Source organism: Perca flavescens, chromosome 9 (assembly GCF_004354835.1).
Source record: "Perca flavescens isolate YP-PL-M2 chromosome 9, PFLA_1.0, whole genome shotgun sequence".
Taxonomy (NCBI): domain Eukaryota; kingdom Metazoa; phylum Chordata; class Actinopteri; order Perciformes; family Percidae; genus Perca; species Perca flavescens.
In genome coordinates, this window is record NC_041339.1 from 10,693,499 (window position 1) to 10,718,673 (window position 25,175).

The 25,175-nt window shown below is 39.6% G+C and overlaps 1 protein-coding gene across 4 annotated transcripts in view; it reads left to right on the top strand.

Annotated features, from left to right (window-relative positions):
- The window catches only part of znf644b (zinc finger protein 644b), a 44,043-nt gene extending 28,553 nt beyond the window's left edge, over positions 1–15,490 (top strand). For 3 of the 4 annotated variants that reach the window (XM_028588511.1, XM_028588512.1, XM_028588513.1), the window contains 6 exons: positions 717–3,446; positions 4,684–5,259; positions 12,688–12,801; positions 13,210–13,306; positions 13,882–14,027; positions 15,231–15,490. In XM_028588511.1, the coding sequence (XP_028444312.1) occupies positions 731–3,446; positions 4,684–5,259; positions 12,688–12,801; positions 13,210–13,306; positions 13,882–14,027; positions 15,231–15,325 (3,744 nt within the window). In that variant the 5' untranslated portion in view covers positions 717–730 and the 3' untranslated portion in view covers positions 15,326–15,490. Of the gene's footprint in view, positions 1–716; positions 3,447–4,683; positions 5,260–12,687; positions 12,802–13,209; positions 13,307–13,881; positions 14,128–15,230 lie in introns of those variants that run through there. The other variant, XM_028588514.1, reaches the window with a different exon arrangement.
- The last annotated feature ends 9,685 nt before the right edge of the window (positions 15,491–25,175 follow it).

Genomic DNA, 25,175 nt, shown 5'->3' on the forward strand with positions numbered 1-25,175 from the left:
ATTGTATGCTGATTACAATCATTTTTAATAACTCAAAACTATCAATTTAATAGGTCGAAATAAAATGATTTGTGTATGCGCAAAAGCGTATGTTTTCTTTGTGTGGGTCTGTGTTTGTGTTTTAGACAGATTGTGTGCCTGCCAATTTGTCAGGATTCAAGTAACAACAGTCTCATGCTGGGATCTGTGTTGGCACCATCACAGAGTGATAAGACGCAATATGATCTCATCGGAGGTGTACTTTGTTCCCATGGAAATTGGTCAATTTTAGCAGACGACTGAGAACTTTAGGGGGAGAAGCATGAAGGTTGTGTCCCAGAGGTACGCTCACATAATTAAGCATCCTCGCCAGGGTATTCAAGGCTAACAGCAGGGTTTGTTGTGAATAGAGGTGGCGAAAGAGGGTGTTGGAAAATCATAATGCGGCACAGAATAATACCACTCTCATTTTATGGAGAAAAAAACTTAACAGCACCACATTGTCAGCGTGAACAAGAAAAAAAATGAACTAGACTTTACCATACCTGTTGTGCATCAGTGTTGCATTTTGTAATTTACATCTGCATTATTTCTTTCTGCAAGTTGTCTTTTGATGGTTGAATACTACACTGGAATGAAGGAAATATTAGGCTTTTAAGACATTGCATTTACTTGGCTTACTTGAAATGATAAGAAATATAGGCTACTTAATGTGTATTATTCCTTTTATATTTCAGAAAGTATTGCTACTATGTCTGATCTGAAGCCAAATGCACAAGAGGACAAAGACGTGGAGCCGGTGTCTGACAGCCCAGGTCGTACTCTGGAGCCATTACAGACTCACACATTCTCCCTGAAGAACAATGCTGCAGGTCTGTCCTCAGATGAACACGAAAACCCTTTAAATGGAACCCAGCCGAATCCATTTGTATACAGCAGTGTCCCTGCTGTTCCCCAAGCAGGCAATTTTTTGCCTTCAGGAGCACTTGTTAATGGACCTGGTTCACACCCCAGCTCAGAGGTACACTGTGTCCTGAACAAAGGCACTGTTTTATCCAACAATGTCCTGGATGCCGCATGGCAAGCGGAGAAGGACAAGAGCCCCGAGGTGTTACCACCACCTAGTGAGCTTCAATCAGACGCTTGGAAGAACACAGCGGGGCCCATCGTAAAAACACTGGCCACACAGCCAGGTGTCAACACGCCACTGTCTCACTCGGAGGAGAATGAGTCCAAACTGGCCTATTCCACACTGTCAGGTGCAGACAGTGCAGAGCAAATGCACATTAGCCAACCTCTGACAAAACAGACAATGAAAACAAGATCTCGACGGGACGTAGAGCGGTCAGAAAGCTCCTCGGATGATTATGATAATGCTGAAGTAATCAGATGGGATTCAGCAAGAGAGGGCTTCTTGCACAATGACAGAAGGCTGGAGACCAAAGTGATGCACCGAAGACACAGGAAGCACAATACACATGTAACAACCATGTCAAGCTCTCTAGAAAAGGTTAACCACAGTTTAAATCACACATACAGACCTTTCTCTTACGGCAGTGGTAAACATGTTGAAAATGTTGACATTGTCAACAAAGATGATTCTTTTGTTACCCAATCGGATATTAGATATTCTGATGTGCCACTCAAAGATCTTTCTAGGAACACAGCCTCTGACTCTGAGGACCATATTCATAGCAAAGCACAGGAAAGCTGTAATGAGGAAAATGACCCTGAAGATGAAGACAATTGTAGTTCAAAAGTGGAACAGTTGAAGACAGAACAAGTTGAACAAGATCCACTCTTCTTTTCATGCACAATATGCAATGTTAATTTCAAGGAAAAAAGACATTTCCATAGACATATGATGTATCATTTAGGCAAGCATAATCAGGTGAACAGTGAGAATGTCTCACAGCCCTTTATATGCAGGGAGTGTGGGCGTCTGTTCTGTGATAGCAACTCCCTCATGAGGCACGTCATTATTCACCAAGACAGGCTGGAAAAACTTACGGAAGAAATCAAAGGTCTTAAAAACACTGAGTTGGAAGACAGAGGTACCACTGTGCAGTGCCCTCAGTGTGTATTTGGTTGTAATTGCCCTAAAATCTCGGTCCAGCATGCCAAAACACATGATAATCTGAAGCACTACTACTTCTGTGAGGAGTGTAACTACATTACATTGACACAACAGGCACTTGAAGCACACTTACATGTTGCACACATCAACACACCCCAGCGTCAATACAGGAAAGTGACTCACACTAATGATGCAGAGGAAGAGGACCATGTTCAGTTTCAGCGTAACATGTTTTTTTTCAGTAGTAGAGACAAAGTAGTATTGGAAAGACATTCTGAGCTGGAGCATCTGCGATCACACTGTGGTGATTATAAAAAGGTTGCTGACCAGCCCAAAATTGTCATGTCTAAACCAAATCTGTTTAAGCCGACTCTTGGAGAAACGGCTCACTTCCTACACTGGTCCTGTAAAAAAGGGGACATTTACATTCAAAAGTCCAAAAACAAAACTGTAACTTCTCCTCAGTTTAGGTGCCATGTTGGCTACAGCAAAAACATGCTGTCACCGTCTTTGTGGAGGGTCGACAGGCATGGAAAATTACTCCTCCAACCAGTAGAAAGATTAGACATGGCAACTGATATCACCTGTGTGGAAAAAGACGGAAAAAACAATGACTGCAAGCCTTTTGGCAGCTCAAAGCAGGCAAACTGTCCTGCAACTACTGATTCTTTATCAACCAGAAATCTTAAATTAGATCAGATGTTCTGCCAGGGTGGCAAGAACGACCCAACGAGAGGGAGTTTACAAGCGCATGCAAACCAGAATTCTCTGTCAATGAGAAAAATGTCAAAGCCCTTGCATAACACTATTGACAATATAAATGTTAATATATCGCCACGGCTTTGCCAGAGGCTCAGGAAACAGTCTGCAGATAAGGAGTTAGAGAAAGGCTGTGAGGGCAGAAATAACTTCAGTGCTGACACCAGTGAAGCTACAGGCAGCTTCTTGGAAAGCAAGAATGTAAGGAACCCGTATGCTCGGAGGTATTTCAGAAAAAGGCAGAGGTTTTCAGCCAAAGACCAAAGCCCTCATGTACTCGAGGATGAAGATGATGGAGATGAAGACTGCAGTGACATAGAACAACTCATAATCAAGGAGGAGTATATCGAAACAACAGTTTGTGATGATTCCACAGAGCCGCCTTGTATGTCTACAGGTGGCAGCTTTGATGTTTTCCCCACACCAGGGGTAGAACACAAGCCCTGTCCGTACTGCCCTGCCATGTTTGAGTCTGGAGTGGGTCTCTCCAATCATGTGCGAGGGCACCTTCACCGAGTTGGCTTAAGCTATAACGCTCGGCACATGGTTTCACCAGAGCAAGTGGCATTGCGAGACCATCAGCCACGAATCCGCAGAAGAATCCCCTGTGGCACGAGGAGAATGAGAAAAAGTATGAGTATTAATTCAACTAATGTCATAATCAAATAAACACCAACAACATAACACAACACTGGTTTTAAGTGAAATGTCTTGACAACTTTTGGTACACAACATTAACATTTCATCCGGCACCGTCATCTGGTCAAAATTAGAATGTTTCTATTGATGTGGTTAATGACCAAATACCTGCAAAACTAATGCCATTCCCATCAGCCTCAGCTGTACTTTGTGTTTAGTGCTAGTTGGCAAATGTTAGCAAATTAACACGTTAAACTAATATGGTGAACATGGCAAAAATTATACAGTACCTGCGTATCAATGCGTTAGTATTGTCATTGTGAGCATATTAGCATGCTGGCATTTAGCTCAAAGCAGCCTCACAGAGCCTCAAACATGGCTGTAGACTATTGGTCTTGTTATTAACTGTAATCACAATCTTCCCTAACCTTAGCCATACCGCTGTCATGTACAGATATTATAAAAGGTGAGAATTTCAAAAATGTTGGCATTGGATGTAAAAAAATCCGGTATCCTTGGTTTTGCAAAACCTCCAATATTGATGTTCTTGTCTGGCAATAGGGCTAAATTGTGCAGTAATGTTTTTCTTTTTTTTGCATGGCTTCTCTAATTTCTTTACTAGTGCATGCTACTTAAACCTGCAATTCTTTGGCCGCTTGTTGTAAATGCAATACTGACATTTACTTTTTAATTTGATATGGCGAACTTGTTAGCAAAAAGTCGTTTTTTTACCCATCCAGCGATTACTCTTGTAGCTCTGTTTTGGTCTCTACCAACTCCTTATGGAAATATCTGGCTCTTTAGCTGATGAATGCTCCACTAAGCGTATCAGCTAGTCTCTAACTGTGCGTGTCTGCTGTTTTGTGCTGAGCAGGTAGTGTACAGTGGGTTATTAGCGCAGAGTATGAAAGTTGTGGTCATGACCGCTAAACAAAGAGCTGAGACTCCACTATTAAGCTCTGTGAAGTCAAGGGCAGTTACAGATTTAGGTGATAATTCTCTGTAGGTTCATCACAACCAGCAACCCCTTTCACATTTTTTTTACAATCCATTTGATTTAGTTATTATATAAACATTGATTAGCCTCTTTACATTTACCGCTGCGGTATGTGATACTGTTATATGAAGGCTTGTGCATTATAATAACAATCTATCATGAATATTAGCTTGTTTTTTGTTTTTGTTTTTTTCATTTTAATTTTTGTGACAAATGTTTTCTGATATTACAGCTATTAAGCCAGAAACCCATGGCGAGCACACATGTCCCCTGTGCTGGGGTTGGTTTGATACTAAGACTGGCCTCTCCAACCATGTGAGGGGACACCTGAAACGAATTGGTAAAAGTGTTACCAGCACCAGTAAGTCCCCGCTGTGCATCCTAAATGAACTGTTACAGGACAAAAAGGAACGTCAGAACATCCTTCAGGTCCTTAACAAGAGCCAGTTCTCTTCACCCTCCTTTGTCTCTCAGAGGTTCAGCAGCAATGGCCTGATCCTGATGCGCATGGGCATCCCAGTGAAAATCCAGTATGAGATGAGGAGTCCACATCCTTTATTGGACAGCTGTCTACCAAAACAGGAGGCAGAAGCCTTTTCGAAAAGGAAGAAGCTTCAGGAAGAAGCACAAAGAGGCACTAAGGCCTGCTCAAGTACTTTAGTTGAACTGCTCAAGATGAGACAGGACAGTATGGAGCTTACAGCGAGAAACAACCAGGAAGCCTGTGCAACCAGGAAGCTCTGTGATTTGACCAAAGATTACATGGAGGAGACACAGATGACCAGTGTGGAACCAAACGGGGCTCACGGTATGGAGTCTCATACACTATGCTTGATAACAATTTAGGGCTTGACATTAACTTTTTGAGGCACTTGTCCTTTGGACAAGTACATTTACGTTTCACTTGTCCATGAACAAAAGTCACTTGTCCGGGTAAAGATTCATAATTTTATAAAAAGAAATTGTGTTTTGCTAATGCAGAATTTGAACAAACCGTTGACAGCATCCAAACACTATCAACATTAATAAAATTCTGTTGAAACAGTCGAAACAAACGTGCCGCAAAAATAGATTTCCCCTTCAACAAGAAAAAAGGATCTCCAGACTCCATAATACAAAGTAATATGTTGCACGCCGGTGTGCAGAAGTTAATATATTGAGATTCTAAGTCAGTATTTTAAAGTTTGTCATTACTTTCAGATTCCTAGTCAATATTCTAAGTTACTTAGTCAATATATTGAGATACTAAGTCGATACTTTGAGATATTGAGTCAATATATTGAGATTGTAAATCAATATTTTAAATGTTCTTATTGGTTTGAGATTCTTTGTCAATATTCTGAGTTAATAAGTCAATATATTGAGATACTAAGTCAATATTTTGAGTTAAATCAATATATTGAGATACTAAACCAATATATTAAGTCAATATTAAGTCAATATATTGAGATAATAAGTCAATATTTTGAGATAAGTCAATATATTTAGATACTAAGTCAATATTTTGAGATAAATCAATATATTGAGATACTGAACAATATAGTGAGATATTAAGTCAATATATTTAGATACTAAGTCAATATTTTGAGATAAATCAATATATTGAGATACTAAGCCAATATATTGAGATTCTAAGTCAATATTTGACATTTTCTCATTACTTTGAGATTCTTAGTTTATATTCTGAGATACTAAGTCAATATTTTGACCAGAGGTAGTGGTGACTTGAACTTCTACTATATCTAAAATAATTTTGTAGACATAACAATGGATTTTGCCGCTAAATGTTGGTGTTTTTTTTATACAATTTCACCAATTTCTACCCGGCAGAGGCTGATTTACCGAAAGGATCCTTTTAAAAAGGTGTAGCTACTTTACAGTTGATTTTTACCTAATATTTAATCTGCATATTTCTTTCAAAAAGGAGCAAAAAAAAAAACGACATTATAGAACGGCTTGTTTATTACTAAGGCAAAATTAAATGATTTATTAAAAATGTAACAACAATAACTTATAACAATAACTTATTTCACCAGTAAGTTCCTGTTTAACGACAAAAACAACCACTGGATAGGAAAAGGGTATTTTACAACAACTTTGAATGCAGCACGACGCTGGCGGGGCGAATTTCAAGTGAACGCAACATCTGTGTTTTTCCGACAACAGCAGCTGCACACTGTCATATGTTCCTCTCCAGTGAAATACAGACACACTTTTACACCGTTTAGCTGTCAGCATTTTAGCTGTTTACTACAGCTGCTAGCTAACGATAGGTTAACGTTACATGTGGCGATGTTTAGGTTGCCTCTAACGTCCGTTTTCGGAGCATCCGAGAGAAGCGCAGGCATTTCAGTGGCACCGCGTTGCAATTCGGTCCGGTAGATAACGGTCGTTAAGGCACCGGTGCCGTATTAGCACCGGGTCTCTCCTTTTCTGACAACAATGTGGCGAGGAGGTAACGTTAAGGCGGAGTTAGCAAGCTAACGTTAGCTAACTAACACCGGCAGGTTCACCATGGTTTCATGCTGCATTGCTTACAGAGAACGAGCTGAACAGTGGCCTGGGTATAACGTTAGCGGTCCGCTGACCGGGATTGCGGGAAAGAAATTATCGTTTCAAATCGGTAACATAGACGTAATGAGCGGCACATGACGTGAACTAACATGGCATTTTAGTTTGTTTGAGTTTAAACTTGTCTAGCGGGTAAGGTGACCAGATGTCCCGATTTGACCGGGACAGTCTCGATTTTCAATTGTTTGTCCCGAGTCCCGACAAAAGCCTGTCGGGACGCTAAAATGTCACGGTTTACTCCAGGAGCGGCGTCAGCCGATTTTGCCGGGTCTTCAGCCCCGAATGTTTTGAGTTTAGCCCCGAATGTAACTTTGTCCTAGCCTGGTTAACGGTAGGGTTCCACACAGCGAAACACCTCGCGAATTTCGGCCAGTGAAAGTTTGCCTCGGGGGAGTGGTCGCGAAAACAACACACAAGACCGCAACATTTTTTTAAATGTCCCAGGCTGTCGGAAGACAGGGCGGTAAAAATGCACAGCAGTAAACCATCGGTAAAATGTTAGCTCATAAATGCTCTGGTAACCTGGCTATTTAGCCTAGCTGCCTCGCTATGTTTACAATCAAATGCAATGTCCGAACATGCTAGCGGGTGACCTGTCGGCTAGCTGAATCATTTTGAGTGTTTAAACTATCTACAGTGGTCTATTTGGTGGTGTGTGTTTGCCCTGTTTAAGTTTGTCTGAGATATAAACAACAATCCGTGTTGCTACAAGCGTCAATGTTCGCCAACAAAACATGTCATCAAACAAATGCACAAGTAGCCTGGCTAGCTATAGCTGCCTGGCTAGGCTACAATGAAATCCAATGTCCGAACATGCTAGCGATTAGCCTGTCGGCTAGCTGAAAACTTTGAGTGTTTAAACTAACATATTCAGTGATCTATTTAGTGTATAGTATAGTATGTGCCGTAACTAAGTTTGTGTGTCATATAAAACACAATTCGTGTTGATAGAAGTACCGATGTTCGTGTAGAAACATTTTAATCACATCAAAATGTTCATGATACGGCGCTGATAACCTCCGCCATCTTGGTCAGACTTTTTTTGTAACTCCCGCCTCCAAACACAAACACGCGGACCTGATTGGTTCTCGAGTGGTCCTCATTTGAATAAAGTTAAACTTTCGTCAACTTTATTTCGCTCCCCTCGGCGATTCGCTCTCAATCAGGGCAAATTTCGTCTCCATTCAACCTCAATGAGAGCAAAGCGAAATTTCGCTGTGTGGAAACCTACCGTAACACCAGACCCTTCTCAGCTTTAACTGAGAGTGGGTCTGGGAAAGGTTCATTGACAGTTCATTTCAAAAGGGGCGTCACCAACGGACGCCACTCAAATGCCTCTGGGCTCATTGGATAGTCCTTCAACCAATCAGACCAACGATACGGGTGACGCTTTTCACATCCAACAAAATAAATGTGATTTTGGTTTTTGGTGTGGTCCCTCCACGCACTACTTTCTCCTTGCAGGTGTTGCATATTGCTAACTTGTTATCTTCTACACACACGCTGAAGATTTTCCAAACAGCTGATATGTTCGCGCTTCACACCACACACGGCGGAGAAGTTGAGAGAAAGGAAAAAGAGACTGTGTCTCTGTCCGTGTGTGCGTGCGTCCTTGAGAACTGTAACTTGTATAACTTATGTTGTCAGTTAATTACAGCATTGACCGGTATAAAATCGGCATATGTCAGACTGACCTGCCGGTCCCTGGTCTTGGTGAAGCACGGCTTCGGTAGCCGTCATGTTGAATGTAAACAAAAAGCTGCTCGCCGTCGCTGCGCTATCCTCGTCGCGTAAAGCCCGCCTCAACGGTTGTGATTGGTGTTAAGCCCGCCTCAGCGGTTGTGATTGGTGCCTCAATTTTGAGGACATTGGAAATGGGTTTGAATGGGCTCTTCGCCAGATTGACCTGCAGAGCAAATCTCAAATTTGCCGGAAGTTTGTCAGGGTTTACCCAGGCTAACTTTGTCCAGTTTATTTCTGTAGTTTCCGTTTTCCACCTCCGATGTAGAGCAGTGTTCAGTTACTTCTCTAGCTAAACTATTTGTCTCATTCAGAGACCAGAGACCCAAACGGCACTCTGTGTCAGTCAGGAGGTCTGAGATCTGCTGTATCAGCAGAGCAATCACCTAATGCACAGCAGACTATATGGTGCAGGTATAGATTAGTTTCTGAAATATAGCGACTTTATTCTTTATTCTTCTTTACTAACCTAACTTTATTTTTCTCAATGTCACGACTCATCGTCTCCTCCAAATCACAGAGAACACATATACTGTATTTTGAAGGTGCACAAAGTTTTGGACATGAGCAGAAATCTTGCTCAAACACATCTGAAATATTACATTATAAATTAAAATGAATTAATGTATCATTGAGGTTAGGGTGACCATACGTCCGGGGTTTGACCGGGACAGTCCCGATTTTGAAGTTAATGTCCCGAGTCCCTACAAAAGCCTGTCGGGACGCTAAAATGTCCCGGTTTTAGGAGGAGCAGCATCAGACGATTTTGCTGGAGCTTGAGCCCCGAATGTTTTGAGTGTAGTCCCAAATGTAACTTTTTCCAGATTATTTTTCCGAGGCGAATAGAACGGGCAGCTACATGCAAGGTCCGACCATGTTGTGTTTGTTGCTATCACCTATCAACCATCTCTACGTGAAGGAAAAGCTGTGAAAGCCGGGTGAATTTTTCGGAGGAATCCTAGCCAAATCAGTGTAATACATTGATGCCATCAACACAAAGTTAAGGAGCGCAATACTAATGATTTAGTTTGAAGTTCCTGGGACGTGATGTTTACAGTCTATTGTTCAGACTCAACCACACAGAGCTCTAAAGAAGACCTGTGCGTCTCTTAGTGTCCACTCTCTCTGTAAAATGCAGCGCCGACTCAGGTTATAACGGATGCGCTCTGCTGTCGACATGCTGCGGTAGATGTGTTGCGTTTGTGCTCCGTGTATTTCTGCTGTAGATTCGGTTTTCCTTCCCGAAACTCTTTGTCTCATTCAGACACCCAAACAGGGCTCTGTGTCTGTCAGAAGGTCTGAGAGCTTCAGCAATCACGTAAAACCAGACTATGGTGCAGGTAGATTTCTGAAATAGTGACTTTATTCTTGTAATAGCCTATTATAACTTTATTTTTCTCAAAATCACGACTCCTCCAAATCACAGAGAACACAGATATACTGTATTTTGAATGTGCACAAAGTTTTGGACATTGCTCAATCACATCTGAAATATTACAGTCCAGGGGTTTATTAATAGGCCTACATTAACAACAAAAGAGCAAAACAGGAGGGAGGAGTAAATGATGCCTATAGGCTACATGTGTGCTGACTCAGCTATAATTAGAAAAGTCCATCCAAAGGAGAATACATATTTGAAAGCAATACATAATGCCTGTTAGCCTTACTTCAATATATTCCATTATGTTTTTATATTTGGATTGTAATCTATTTTTCTCTTTACATAACGATATTTGCAGCATACATTGATTCAGAAAAAGGTAGAAATAGGTGCATAAAAATTCACCAGAATTCAGGAAATGAAGTGTTTAATGCTCAAAATTTTCAATCATTTTAATTCTTTTGGTGTTATTGGAATAAATAACACTTCAAAAATCTTTTTTAGAAAAGTCTCAACATAAATCTCATTCTGAACTGAAAAAGGCTGTTGCTGCAATTTTGTTAATTTTACCAATAAAAAACCAAAAACATTTATTATTAGATGAGGAGCCTATGATCAAAATAATGAAGTTACTGTCTATGTCTGACCTCGGCTGGCACATGTTCACGTTAAAAAGCGTGTGCGCGTGCACGAGCACTACGGTCACACGCAAAGTGTCCCGGTTTCAGCTCCCGGAAATCTGGTCACCCTAATTGAGGTGAATAATTGTCATATGCACATTTGAGGAGGTTACTTCCTCACCAAAAGACGCCAAACAGGAAGGAGGAGTAGCCTAAATGATGCCTAGGCTACAGATATTTGCAGGTTGCAGCATACATTGATTCAGAAAAAGGTAGAAATGTATGCATAAAAATTCACCAGAAGGCAGGAAATGAAGTGGTTATGCTCAAAATTTTCAATAAATAATTTTAATTCTTTTGGTGTTATTGGAATAAATAACACTTCAAAGAATCTTTTTTTAGAAAAAATCTCAACATAAATCTCACACTAAACTGAAAAAGGCTGTTGCTGCATTTTTGTTAATTTTACAGGAAAAAACACTATTATTAGATGAGGAGCCTACGATCAAAATAATGAAGTTACTGTCTGTGGATATGTCTGACCTGGGCTGGCACATGTTCACGTTAAAAAGTGCGTGCACTAGCACTACGGTCATGTGCAAAGTGTCCCGGTTTTAGCTCCGGGAAATCTGGTCACCCTACCAGTGGGACAAATAAATTTCTCTTCCACTTGCCCTACAAAAAATCCACTTGTCCCGGACAAGCGGACAAGCTAATGTCGAGCCCTGCAATTTCATGTTTGAACAGTTTCTTAAATATGGGGAGTGTGAATGTTTTAGCCCAGTAATAGTACTGTACTGTACATCTACAGTAACTTACATTACTTCCAAAGAATCTTCAATTTCCAGTCTCTGCAAGTACGTTTGTAGATTATCACAGGATGAGGTGGGTTAGTTGCAAATAAATCTTATTTATGTGAAGTATACCTGATTTGTAGATATTTGGCAAAAGCACTCATAAGATATAAGAAGCATTTCAAAATATGCCCCCTCCCTTTATCTTGGAAGCACATTAATGCTCAAATCGTTCATGCATTATCCCCATACAAATTGAATCAAACTTTCAGTCAGGTATTGAGAAAGATAAGATTAAAGATAAATATTTAAAGTCAAATTGCTCTTTGCCGAGTTCTATTTTAAACTGAATTGTATGTTGATTGCCATTATTATGGTGTTACAGTGACAACTGTAATGTCCTACCAAAGATTGCTTTCTTTGTGTGTCCTGTCCTGAAAAGGGATATCGTATCGTTGGGAACTTGTTCTCAGCTTTTCTTAAAGCTAAAATTACTTGGAAAAAGTCAAATCAGATTATTTTTAATTGTGAAAGATCTTTTGGGATAACTACTTGACAATATATAATATGATAATATTAATATGAAATATTCTGGTTAACAGGCAATGGTGCACACTATCATTGCCAGTTTTCTGTTGTAAGACTAACACATTTCAGATTTTTTGCACAGTTTATGAATCCTCTGTGACTCTCATGAGGTGGTGTATGTGAAAATAGCCCCCCTAAAGACACAAGATTGTGTTAAACTTAACCAGTAACACTCTTCAAACAGGAGAGTGCAAATCAGATGCTTAGAATGAAACCGGGTGGAAGAAGACTTTAATGCACACAGGGAGTAACAGTTTTGCTTGATAATAAAATTACTGCATGAACTCCAACACTATCCTACAATGTTTTTCTCCTTAAATAATACAGTATCTACAGTATCTTCAGAGGATCTTAAACCATGATTTGAGACATAAATATCAGCTAAACTGTATTAAGAACATCATCCAATCTAATTTCCATCAAACGTTAAGCAAATAGAAAATATTAATATTAATATAAAATTATTTCAACCTAAACATTTTGATAATTTTTCCTTATTCTTTTTGAGGTTAATTTTTGTTTTCCAATGTTTGATCTTTCAGGGGAATGTGATTCGAATAAGATGTGTATTCAGTGTAACAGTGCCTTCCCAAGGCTTCCTGGTCATCTTCGAGCCTATGCACACAGGAAGAGGATTGCCATTTTGGAAGGACCAGGTAGGTTTCTGACTATATGCTATAGCAAAAATGTCAACACATGTGCTTCCTATGCCATGCATTATCACGTGTCTCAATCTGTGAATCTATGGTCTCAATTTAAGGAGAAAGTGATTTTTAAAAATGTTTTTATGACTGCTGCATTGTTAGACATAGCTCGAGGCACCTCTCCAGCTATGTCTAACAATGGGCAGCCCCCTCCCTCTGACATCTCTCCATTTAATGCATGTGTATAGGTTTGCATGTGTGTGTATTTTTGGCCATGTGTAATTTGTAAAAATAAGTGAAAAAACTGAATTTCCTTCCTGGGGATTAATACATAAAGTGTATCTTCTTCTTTATGCCTCTTGTCAGTGATAACTTAATGCATTCCCTCAGATTAAGCAGTGCGGTGTTTTGTCCTTTTAGGCCATGATTATAAGCAGAAGAAGCCAAGACCAAGGCCTGGGCTAAAAAAGAAGATTGTACCCTCCTTAAATGCAGAGATATACACGCTCACATGCAGGTAAATAGAACTGCAGGTTACATATGTAACCATGGTTCTCTCAGTTGAGAGTGAGACACTCTCTACCCAGTTAGTTACATATTTCATATGTAGGCTCTACATGAAAGAGATAAGGAGATATAAACCAGCACAACACAGTCAGGACTGAGGACGGAGACAAGGTTGTGTGCGTGTGCGTGTGGGTGTGCGTGTGCGTGTGCGTGTGTGTGTGTGTGTGTGTGTGTGTGTAAGAGAGGGTAAGAGAGGGCAAGAGAGGGCAGAAGGTGGACTATTTCTGCAATGCTGCTTTGTCACTTTTTGACACGCCTGCCCGAACCTGTGATATTTTCTAGTCACCCGAACGTCAGCCTGACTGTGGGGTCCACCCCTAGGTTCTGAGCTACTCTGTCAATGAACCCTATCTAAACTCCTTTTGCCCTAAAGGAACCCTGCCCTCACCTTTGAGAAACACAACGCTCCCCTATTCTACCCTACCTTGCTCCCCCACACTCCCACTGCTTACATTTCACACCGGAAGAAGATGGATGTGCATTAACTCTAGAAACAGTGACTGGCTTCTCCTCCTATTTCTGCAGATTCTGTGACCTCGTCTTTCAGGGTCCCCTGTCCATCCAGGAGGATTGGATCAAGCACTTACAGAGGCACCTTCTGCACACCAGCGTGCCCCACTCAGGGACAGGGATGGTCGAAGTTTTGGGTCTTCATCACAAAATACAAATGAGTATGTCTCCTGAGCACCCAGATCTTGAGTAGAGTTTTACCCGTCGAGAACTTCCAATTGCTCGAATTTGCACTTTGTTTATATGTATAATCAACACATTGTTTAGATTAGTCCTGCAACTGTTTATAGACATATATATATATAGGAGTTAATCCAGACTACCCAATAGTATATATTAACTACTCAATAGTTACAGTATATTAATTAACTGTATATATTAGCAAAACTTGATATGATATTTTAATGCTATTCTTGGCGTTATCAATTTAGCTTATAAAAATGTATAGGATTCGTCTTTATTGCATCTTCATCTTATACTGCTGTATAAGTTAGCAGTGGCAAAACCACAGTGGCAGTATGAAGCTGGTCTGGCAGTGCAGAACTGCCATTGTTAGAAAAACATTGTTCTCCTATGTTTGTCATGAAAAAGAAAAGTGCCTTGTTATAAAAGCATTTAGTTCTGAAAATTATACAATGAATGAAAAAAATTATATATCTCAATTTCTTCAACTTTTTATGTCATAAACAGAACATTTCTCATGATAAAAAGAAACATTTCTTAATATCATACTCTTTTTATGAGAAACTTTTTGTCATAACAAGAAAAGTTAAAAGGAGCATTGCCACTCCTATATTAGCAAAATTCACAAGCTTGAGCATTTTAATTAAGTTCATGTCTTACTTTTTTTAGAGATGAAATACAAAACTTGATAAGCAGTGTACACAGGGCTGTCATTAGATTGTGGATGCTTTGTAGGATTTCACCTCTCTGTGCCTGCATCCGTGAGATCATCTCTCTTATCAAAGTGACATTCAAGATGTTGCATTATGTAGGGACAGCTTGTTCTGTCACTGTTCTTCTGCCTAACCTTCAACCACCCGTGTAAGTTCTGAAATCTGGCTCTCATTATAGCTGTGATAACAACATCTTTTTATAATGAGAAAACTCTCTAGTTATAACAAGAAACCTTTCCAGTTATAACAACATATTGTTAGAATATTTTTTCTCATTGTGGCAGCTCTGTATTTCCGACGGGTTGGACCCAAAATGTTTTTTTCAGGTTCTCATGTGAGAAAGAATGTGTTGTAATTAGTGTCATCATGCTGACATTTCATATTGAACAGTCTAAAGGCCACTGGCACTGTTCATAACCTCTTCTCCAAAACCTATCTCAGTTTGTAAACTTGATGCTTGTTTTGCAGGTAGCAGAGACGGGTATATACTTTCAGACAGAAAAAAAACGGACTATGCAAGGTATACAAAGATGACATCATTTAAAAAAAAAAGTAATGGTTGAATTTAACTTTTTTCAGGGTCTATCACTGGAACATAGCACTTTTTCTTTTGCCCTGGACATTTACTTTGTTTTCATACACAGCTTTAGTTTGTCCTCCTTTCACCCTCTTAGCATCTGTACTGAATGAATATGAATGTATATGTTTATTAAAGCTTCAGTGCGTAACTTTTTGATATTAATGAACATCCGTTACATTCAAACCATTGCCAAATGAGTTGCTACAAAGGAAATTAAGACTACCTGCTCCACACAACTCTCTCCGTATTTCTCAGTATGGCTATGTTCAGAAGATTGTGTCGTCCGGCGACTTTTGCGTGCAGAAACTAGAGTGAAGAAAATTATTGTATCATGTGGACGCGCCGACAGTGTTGTTGTCATTACTTAGAATTCCTCATGGGGGAGACAGAAACTACGCACTATAGCTTTAACAACTATAATGTAAGAAACAAAGTTTTATCTAAATCCAAGAAATATTTAGCTTTAATGACCAAATGTAATTGTATGTATTTATCTGTTTTTTTCTTGAAAGATTCAACTTTTTAAAATTGTAGACATGTAGTGCTCCGTAACATACACGTTATTACATTATTCAACATTTCTATAGACAAAGCTTTACTTCCCTACTCAAACTTGTTAGTTTTTAGACTTAGTATTGGTCCGATTCTAATACAGCTTTTTTTGTGTAGATGTCTGTATGGAAATCAGTGACATTAATAGTACTTGCATGATACGAAACTGTCACTGTATGATATAAATAAGTGAATTATTCTTAATCAGACAGATAAACTGAAATGTTTATTAGTGATGCTGTGTTAAGTTGTATTAACAATGAGATGTAGATATGGTAAAATAGACCATGGCATCTTGACACAAGATTATTACAACATAACGACGATATTGTTGCTGTCAGGCAAAAACCTTGTATGTCCAAATTCAATGCTTTTCAGAAAATGAAAAAAGGCCAATTTGAAAAATTTTATTGAGCTATTTTTCTCAGAAAAAGTGAGACAAAATCGCCTTGTCACGGTTAAAATATCTGTTAAACCCACAGGCAGATGTAAAGGTTGACCAACAGCATTGATTTCTGACAAGAATTAATTGACGAAATGTGGAGATACAAGGTTTCTGCCCGACAGCGACGATATACACTATAATGTCGAGGTTAGCGTCTGACTAGTTGGTCATTTTGCGGATATTATTTTCAGCAATTTTGGTGGAGTGGACAAAAGGTTTGACTGAGTTAACTCTGGCTAAATGAGCAATGTGTCAGATTTAGAGCACAAAAGACTTTATTTCTAAGAGAATGGTGAGCCAAATGTCTTTGGATGTTTAATGTCGGGTGTAAAAATATTAGTGTATTAATAATTAAAGGATCTGATTTGTATTCATTAGTCTTATTTTTGGAATGTGAAAATGGAGAGCCAACCAGAAATATAGGAAAGACAAAACACGGATTCCATGATAGGTTGGCCCACAGCATACTCATCTACAGTTATTCCAATTTATGACCCCAGTGTTTATCCATTTTACGTTTAGGTCTGCTTTATCTGTATTAACATAATGATTCATGTTTTCATGTCAATAAATAATCATTGTGCTACCTTCAGTCACTCATGGATGTAACAATACAGACTCAACCGTTTAGACTTTAGCTTTGCTGCTCCAAACTCCCAGTGACTATCTTAAAGGGGAAAAACATCTGCTGAAAAGGAAGTGATATATTTTATGATTTGGACAGCAGAAATTGCTGTGATTTTGTTTGCCTTAAAGTGCTCATATTATGCTCATCTTCAGGTTCATAATTGTATTTAGAGGTTGTACCAGAATAGGTTTACATGATTTAATTTTCAAAAATCACCATATTTTTGTTGTACTGCACATTGCTGCAGCCCCTCTTTTCACCCTGTGTGTTGAGCTCTCTGTTTTAGCTACAGAGTGAGGCATCTCACTTCTGTTCCATCTTTGTTGGGAGTCGCACATGCGCAGTAGCTAGGTAAGGACTACTACCCAGTCAGAAGCAGAGTATGAGGGCGTGCTACGCTAGCAGCTAGGCGAGCATTATAACATATGTTACAAAGTGACGCATGTTCGTCACGGAAGTAAAGGCTGGACTACAATCGAGCTGTTTGGAGCAGTTGGTGAACATTGTTTTCTGTTGGAGACGGTAAGTTCCTTTGGGGTGGACTTTGGGCTTTTTCACTTTGTAAACCTATAACGTGCACAAAAAAGATATATAACACGATAAAGGAAAGGGAAAAAAGCCAAAAAGCATAATATGAGCACTTTAATGAACCTTCCCTTTAACTTCATCATCAGCATGACGAAAAGATAACATGTGAATAGCGGTGGCACTATTTGAGTAAGGTGATGTGTGGGAGGTAAACTGCAGAAATGATATCTACAAAGATCTCTGCAAACTTAAAAAAAACTAAACAGATACATTTCTGTTGAATTTTATGGAGGATTTAAGAATTTAAGTTTGTCAAGTGTTTATCATGTAATCTGATACTTCCTGTGCTTACTCTACTTCCTTGCCAACGGTTGTGCCGACGACTTTGGGTGAAAACTGGATGTAAAATGCAAAAAAAGTGCATCATTTCAAGAGAGAGTTTGTAAAAAAAACTATACAGTGTTCCAACTTTCATGACAGAGCACAACTACAACTTTTGACTGCAGCCGGACTTGACCTTTTCATGATGGACCATTCCCTGTCCACAACACACAGGCCACAGTTTTATTTGTTGCAGTTCTTTTGGGTGAAACATTCAGATTTCTGTGTGATGTTGCACCATTATTCCCAACAGGAAGTCATTTATAGGCTATGTGCTATTTTAAACTCCAGTTTTTAGCGTTACAGGCTGAGTATTTGATGTATCCAGTGCTTGATAGCCACTCCTGGGTTTTCTACTTACCAGTGGCAAAGGGGGCTAACCCTGCAGTTTATCTTGGGCAGTATTTAAAGCAGCGATCAAAGCTGTACAAACCAATTGTCATCATGCTTCTCCGGAGGGAATTTTGAAGTACATTAATGCTCCTTCTTTGGGAAATAATTGTGCCACTCTGTGACTTCATTAGGTCTCCTGGCTGTTTCAAAAGATGTTCTCTCTGGAGGTTGAAAGCCACATCGCTTGCAGACAGCATCCCAAGGGGCCGAATGAATAAAAAAGGAGAGATTATAATGAGATTGAGTTAGCCATGACCAGAATTGGGCTTTTCATTATTCCACTGGCGGAAGAGTGAGAAAGAGAGAGAGAGAGCGACAAAGCTGACATAAAGAAATGTGTTGTTGCAGGACCCACACTCGCCATCTGCCATGGGGGTCCAATGGTAGGCAGCCAATGCATGCTTATCATTGCCATGGGTATCAAAGGGGCCTCCTCTCTGGAGATTGCTCCATTAAAACTGCAAATGCCAAACCCCTGTATGCACAACACAGAAAACCTGCATTTATTCAGAACTGTTACACTTGCTATTGATTTAGCAAATTAAAATGGGAGGAAACCGTAGACAACCTTGGAACTACTTTGTGTTTTTGGTATGGTTGCTTATTAGCTAATGAAGTATGATTTAGATTCTAAGTTATTTCATTTGAATAGTTAACAGTTTGTCTTGTTTAATGATGCTGCATTTATGATGCTGCAGCCCGAGAAAGTGTGCATTAACTAATAGGATTTTTTGGTCAGCTAGTGTTGTATTGTTGTTTTTTCCCCCATTCAGTGTCTGTAGCAGCAGTTATCCAGAGCTCAGGACCATTGATCATGACCTGTCCTTCTGCCTTCTGTTATTCAGAAGTGCCACAGACTGCATGTGCGAAAAAAAAAAAAAAAAAAGAAAAAAATCAATAGGTTTCCATTATCTGGTTGGGCAGTGTCACTGGCCTGTCAATGATACTGTTACAGCGGTGGTACAAGGGTGACACAAGCCCATACTCAATCGCTGCTGACAAGAGGAAAACATGCTGACAGGCACCGGGAACAAGTTGGAACACAGATTTGCACTTCAAGCAGCCGTCCGAGGAGGTATCAGTGCAAGGCCACCACGCGGCAAGGGGCGAGCTCAGTTGGGGCGGGGTGGAAGGGTTGAGATGAGGGGGGGATTCAGCCAGCCTCCTTCTACTGTCTGACTGTCTACCACAAACGCTTTTATCCTCTTATAAATTATTCACCTCTGGATACACCAAAGGAAACTTGGCTGCACTGATTGTGGCTGAGGGGAAATTCATAAAAACCTAAGGCCCAGTCTGCACTGCTCGGCCACTCCTGCAAACTTATGCAAACCCTAGCTACAGTATGTTATATACTGTATGGGAAGCATTGCATACGTAACACACTGACATCACTGATCATCTTTTGCAAATGTCATGATGATTTGCAAATGATCATTCTGGGCAAGTTTGTGTTGTGTCTCAGTTTAATGGGAAATGATCATTTTTATAGTTATTAATTGACGTATTATGTCCCTGACATAGAAGCTCTTCAAACTACAAAGAACACATGAGTCTCCCCTCATCAGTCAGTCCAGATGGCTAGTCAGAAATTAAGGAAGACATCAACTGTCTCTAGAAAGAACATGAATCAATATATTTTGACAAGGATCAAATGTGCTTCAGATGAACCTTTTGGCCCTCCCAAAACACTATTTTTCCTCTTGTCAAACCTGTTTATTTGTGTTTGTCTACATGTAATGATGAGATATGCCATGACTCTCGTGATTTCTGAGATCTTGTATTGCAACCTTATTTGACAGTGTTAACTCCTGTCTGACTGTCTTTATTTTACATTTGACCATACAAATAAGTAGGCTATATAAGTATTAAACAGATGTATTTCAACATGGATGTGTGCAGCTTTCACATAATGGGTTTTCATTCAAGCCATTGTCTGAACTAGGCCTTGGGACATTATGTGACGTCACGCTCTGTGTTAATATTGAGAACATACATATAGCCTACTTATTATTTTCAATTACTCATACATATGTGTACATTTTTCTTCTTATGTAGGCAATTTAGTCTCTAATGACTGGGGAATTCAGGTTAATATGTTGACAAGGTTTAACAACAGCGGGTCATGTTGCACTACACGCATGGCTGCCTCTGTTCACTCCAGCAGCTGACAGGTCCTAATCATGCGCTGCCCTAAAGGCACTGGGGCAGAGAGGGTTTTAATCACTGAATTATAGACCAGCGCGAGCCTTCAAATTGAGACGTAATTTAAGTCAAAGTTGTAATAATTGTTTCAGCTAATTGGGCAGACAAGTGCGTTATGGTGCGATTATTATTATATTATCTGCTATAATTACCTGAGTCAGAGGATTTGTTTTCTGGAAGAAGAAGGAATAGTGTGTGTTTAAAAAAAAAAGAAAATGACAGTGGTGTTGATGGTGCATGGAAATGTTCTTAATAAAATAATAAAAAAATAGTCAGTCTAGCTCATATACAGTACAGTAGCTTGACTGTAGAGCCGATAGGTATGGTGATTTAAGGGTGAATTGGACAGTTTTTGAATTTCCGCCTTTTAGGTTTTCTTGCCATACATTTAAAGAATTTACCCAACACATGATACATTTCCGTAATACTGAAGGGGTTACCTATACATTTAGAAGGTTATATTATATTCCAAGAAGGAGACGTGGCATACCCAATTTTGTGTAAACTGATGCATATATATATATTTTTTGTGTGTGTAACATTCTGGTGATTGGGACAGCACATCTTTGATTTAGGCTGTGTAAGCATTTTTAATGGACAATTTAATTCACCCTTTGATATTCCACATTTTTATTGTTGCATTGCTTTGGATGCCAAAATAGTGCCAAAACATTATTTTCACGTGTATATTAATTTAAGTTATAGCTATAGTCGATCCCTTTGCCTATAAATTCAGCTGGGGCACGTCCATCACATAGCCTGTGCTGTACAATATATAAACAGGCTGAGCAGCATCCACGTGTCATTTACAGTAGGGAGATTAATAATGCAGCCAACGATATGCCCAGTCTTGACGTGCTCGGTAGTGATGCCGCACCTTCGGCAGCATCATTATTTCCTATTAATTACTTGCAAAGTGAATGCCTTTAGAAACGGAGCTGCAGTAGGTGTGACGGGGGAACCGGTCAGGGAGCAGCTGCCCTGCATCCCGCCGGGCTCAGGCTGACCTCCTTTTTTTTTTTTTTTTTTTTTTTTTTTACATCACTAAACTGGAGGCTTGACAAGCCGTATACGAGCACAGAGGCTTTTGATTTGGATGAGGGGAGAAATGTAGAATATAAGCCAGAAAGAACGAGTCAGGCAGGATTTCTAACATAGAGCCAAATAATAAATTGACGAAAAAAGAAATCCACATCTTTACGTGTCTGTTTTTGGGCCTATAAGTGTCTTTAGTCATCCATCAAATTACACCCGGACTGCTGAGATTGCTTTTCCCCTTATTATAGACTTCCATCCACACTGATTCAGTGATGGGCTACTTCTGTCCATCTTTGTAGCCTAACACATCCCCCCCGTTACAAAATCAAATGAACCTGTGCTTTAAATCCCGCAAACATTCACACAAAGAGTGAATATTTACGGTTGTGATTGTATCCGGTTATCACTTAGTGGGGTGTGAAACGGCTCTATGGGATTATAAAGTGTTTCCTAACCACCGGGCCCATGAGCTTTATGTTCTGATGCCACGGTGCAGCTCCGCCGTCAGACGGTAGGGGGCGCTGCTCATTTCGTTCTGGGAGCCAGAATGAGAAGCACATCAACAAAGTGGTTACACTGAAATTGATAACAAACAATAATAATGAAATAAATGGAACAAAACAAAAATAATAATAATAATAATAGCAGGAAATTAAGGTGGTAATTTGACAAAAATAAAAGTCATGATATCAGCATAATCAAAGCAGATTGTTTCATTTTATTTTTTTGGTCTTCTGCACCTTTTCAATCTGTCTAAGCTTGTTCAATGATGCGTTTACTGATACAATATACATGGAATGATCTCTAACACACTGCAGCCCGGGTGGATTTACCTTTTTTATTTTATTATTATTATTATTATTATTTTTACATTGATGCAACAATCAAGCTGACCCCCTTTAGGGCCATTTTTTTTACAAGCGATTCCTCTCCATGTTTATCCGTATACTGTGGCTACTGAAAGATCCAATCTCCGCCTTGCTCTCAGGACGCGCCAGTCAGCACGAGCTGCACAGATTGTCTTAACATCACATCAGTAATCAAACAGATCCTAGAACCAAAAAATAAAAAAATAAAAATAAAAAAAATCTTCTTTGCCTTTGTCGCATTTGAGGAAGAAATTTAATTACAACCGCGGGTGTACGCAGGCATAGGGAAAAAAAATAGCAGGCGACAAATGAATATACAGAGCAAATGACAAAACATGAGGGGGAATAACTGACAGATGAAAAGACAAGAGGATGTGCAGCTAACAGGCAAAACGCGCCGGTACAAAGCCGCGCACACCTTTGAGAGCAAGAGTTTGTTTTATTGCACTTCTCCCGGGTTGCATCTCCTGTCGATTTGCAGAAAAAGAAGGGGGGATAAGTGAACATGCCCTGTTTAAGAAACAAACATGCAGATTAGATGGGATTCTGACAACACACAGCTCAGACTTCATGTCCCACAGCTCGTATCTCAACAATGGAAAAACAGAGGGTTGGAAAAAATCCACTCAGCGCGGTTGACAACACTTAGGCTAACGTCATTCTGCAAAAAAAGTAAATGCAAATAATGAGGTGGCATCTGGAAATAAATAGTGGAAGTTAAGACGAACTGTTATCAACTCTGGACCGCTTAAGACCCAATGGGTGGCACTAAGAATCTTTATTTAGCCTAGACGTTTCAAGGGTATAGACACAAATATAAAATAATAATGAAATAGATAGTGTGATAAACATTGAAGGATTTGGTACACGTAGCCTATTATTGTTTTTTTTATTTTATTTCTAAAATAGAAATTAAACCCCCCAAAAGTATGTCTTCATATGCAGTGACGCACAGTGGATTTGGGCGTAGCCAGCAGGAAGCCTTTCTAAAGAAGAAAGACCTTACAAGGTATGTCTAGCTTACATTTACTTCAAGTGCAGGGAGTTGTCACCTGTTATGTGCTACCAGGCTACATGTCAGCAGCAGCACTCACAGCCTCCACTCACTCAGTCACTCAGTCACCTTCCCCGATGCTGCTCCTCTGTGGACTGCCACAGCAGGCCTACAGCAACACGCCCGGACTCACCTTACAGCCTACATACACCTCCATGCGGCTGTAGTCCCTGTTCACAAGCCTGCATGAAGATGTGATGTATTTTAAAGAGGGGGGGCATTATGATTCAGTGTAGTTCTAAAAACATAACCGGACATCATTTGTATTGTGGATGTGGATGTGTGTATAGCCTAATCATCTGCTGGTGGTTATTTACATTTAGGCTACATTTCCTATGGCATCATATGCTCAAATAAAAAACAAATTAAAGATGGATACACAATTTCATATTTAATTTCTGTTATGATATGGTCATAGATTCAAAAGACAAATGCAAAAAAAAATAAAAAAATAAAAAACTCCTTACACAAGGCATCAAATGCAAAAACGAATAAACTAATAACTAAATACATATAGCCTACATCTATTTGAAGGCTTATTTTAGAATAGTTGTCATTTTTTGAGTTTAAAAATGCACATGACGCTTAATTTGCTCATGACGTGTAAATCCAGGACACACAGGTAGCGTAGCAGGATTTGGCCACAGCCACACAAAAAAGGCTTATAGCTTAAAACACACGTTTAAACCGGTCTCAGGCCCTTTATTGCGGATGTGCTAATTGATTCTGAAAAAGCTGCTTGTAAATAATTGAGAACCGTGGGCGGATGTTCTGATGGAGTTACTCATTGTATTGAAGTTTCAGACTGAATGAAGGCATCTGATCGGCAGAAGGTAAATATTACAGCCTTCCCACGCATAAACATTGTGGTAGGCTAGCTTCAATCTGAATTATCAAGGGCCAGATTCTAAATAGCCCACTGCTAAAGTGTAGGGTAGTGGTTACCAACCTGTGGGTCGAGACCCACAACAGGTCTCAAGATAAATGTAAAGGGTCAAATGCTGAATATGGATGGGAAAGAGAAAATCATACATTTCTACTAAACAACATTATTTTCTTGTGTATTTTATGTAAAAATACTATATAGTCGTAGCTCTTCAAGTCTACTTAGTCAAATCAATCTGAGAAGCCAAAATAGCCCCCCCCCACACACACCCCAATTAATCTGCTGAAGGGAGATGGTTTCTCTGTGCTCATCTTAAATCTCAGGTTTTGTAGGCTTTGTACAGTAGGCAATGTTTTTTGTGACATCCCAAATCGTTTGAGCCATTCGTGGTCTGATATGCCTCCAGTGCACATACACTGACAATGGACTACGGTAAATGAAAAATATTTGAATACATTACAGAGTCTGGATTTTCCAATGAGGTACAATTGTTAACTAATGGATTGAACTTTTTTGTGGAAAAATAGAAGACCCAAATTGTTTTTGATATGTCTTAAAACGTGTCTGGAGAGGATCATTAGCCACAAGGGTTAATATAACCATTGCTCTAGTCTGTGAACATGAGCTATAACACATTAGAGAATAACAAGCACATACTTGTTGATTTTCTAAGACAAGAATGTGAGCTTCTCTAAATTAAGAGTTAGTTTTCTGCATCCCACACTGATGAAGCTCCCCGAATATTCAGAATCATTTCCTCATAACCTGTGGACCAGTGTGAAGTTAACTTTATACTACAGTATAAATGCTCTTCCTTTTTTGCCCAATTTCCCACTCTGTGAACTGTAACAGTA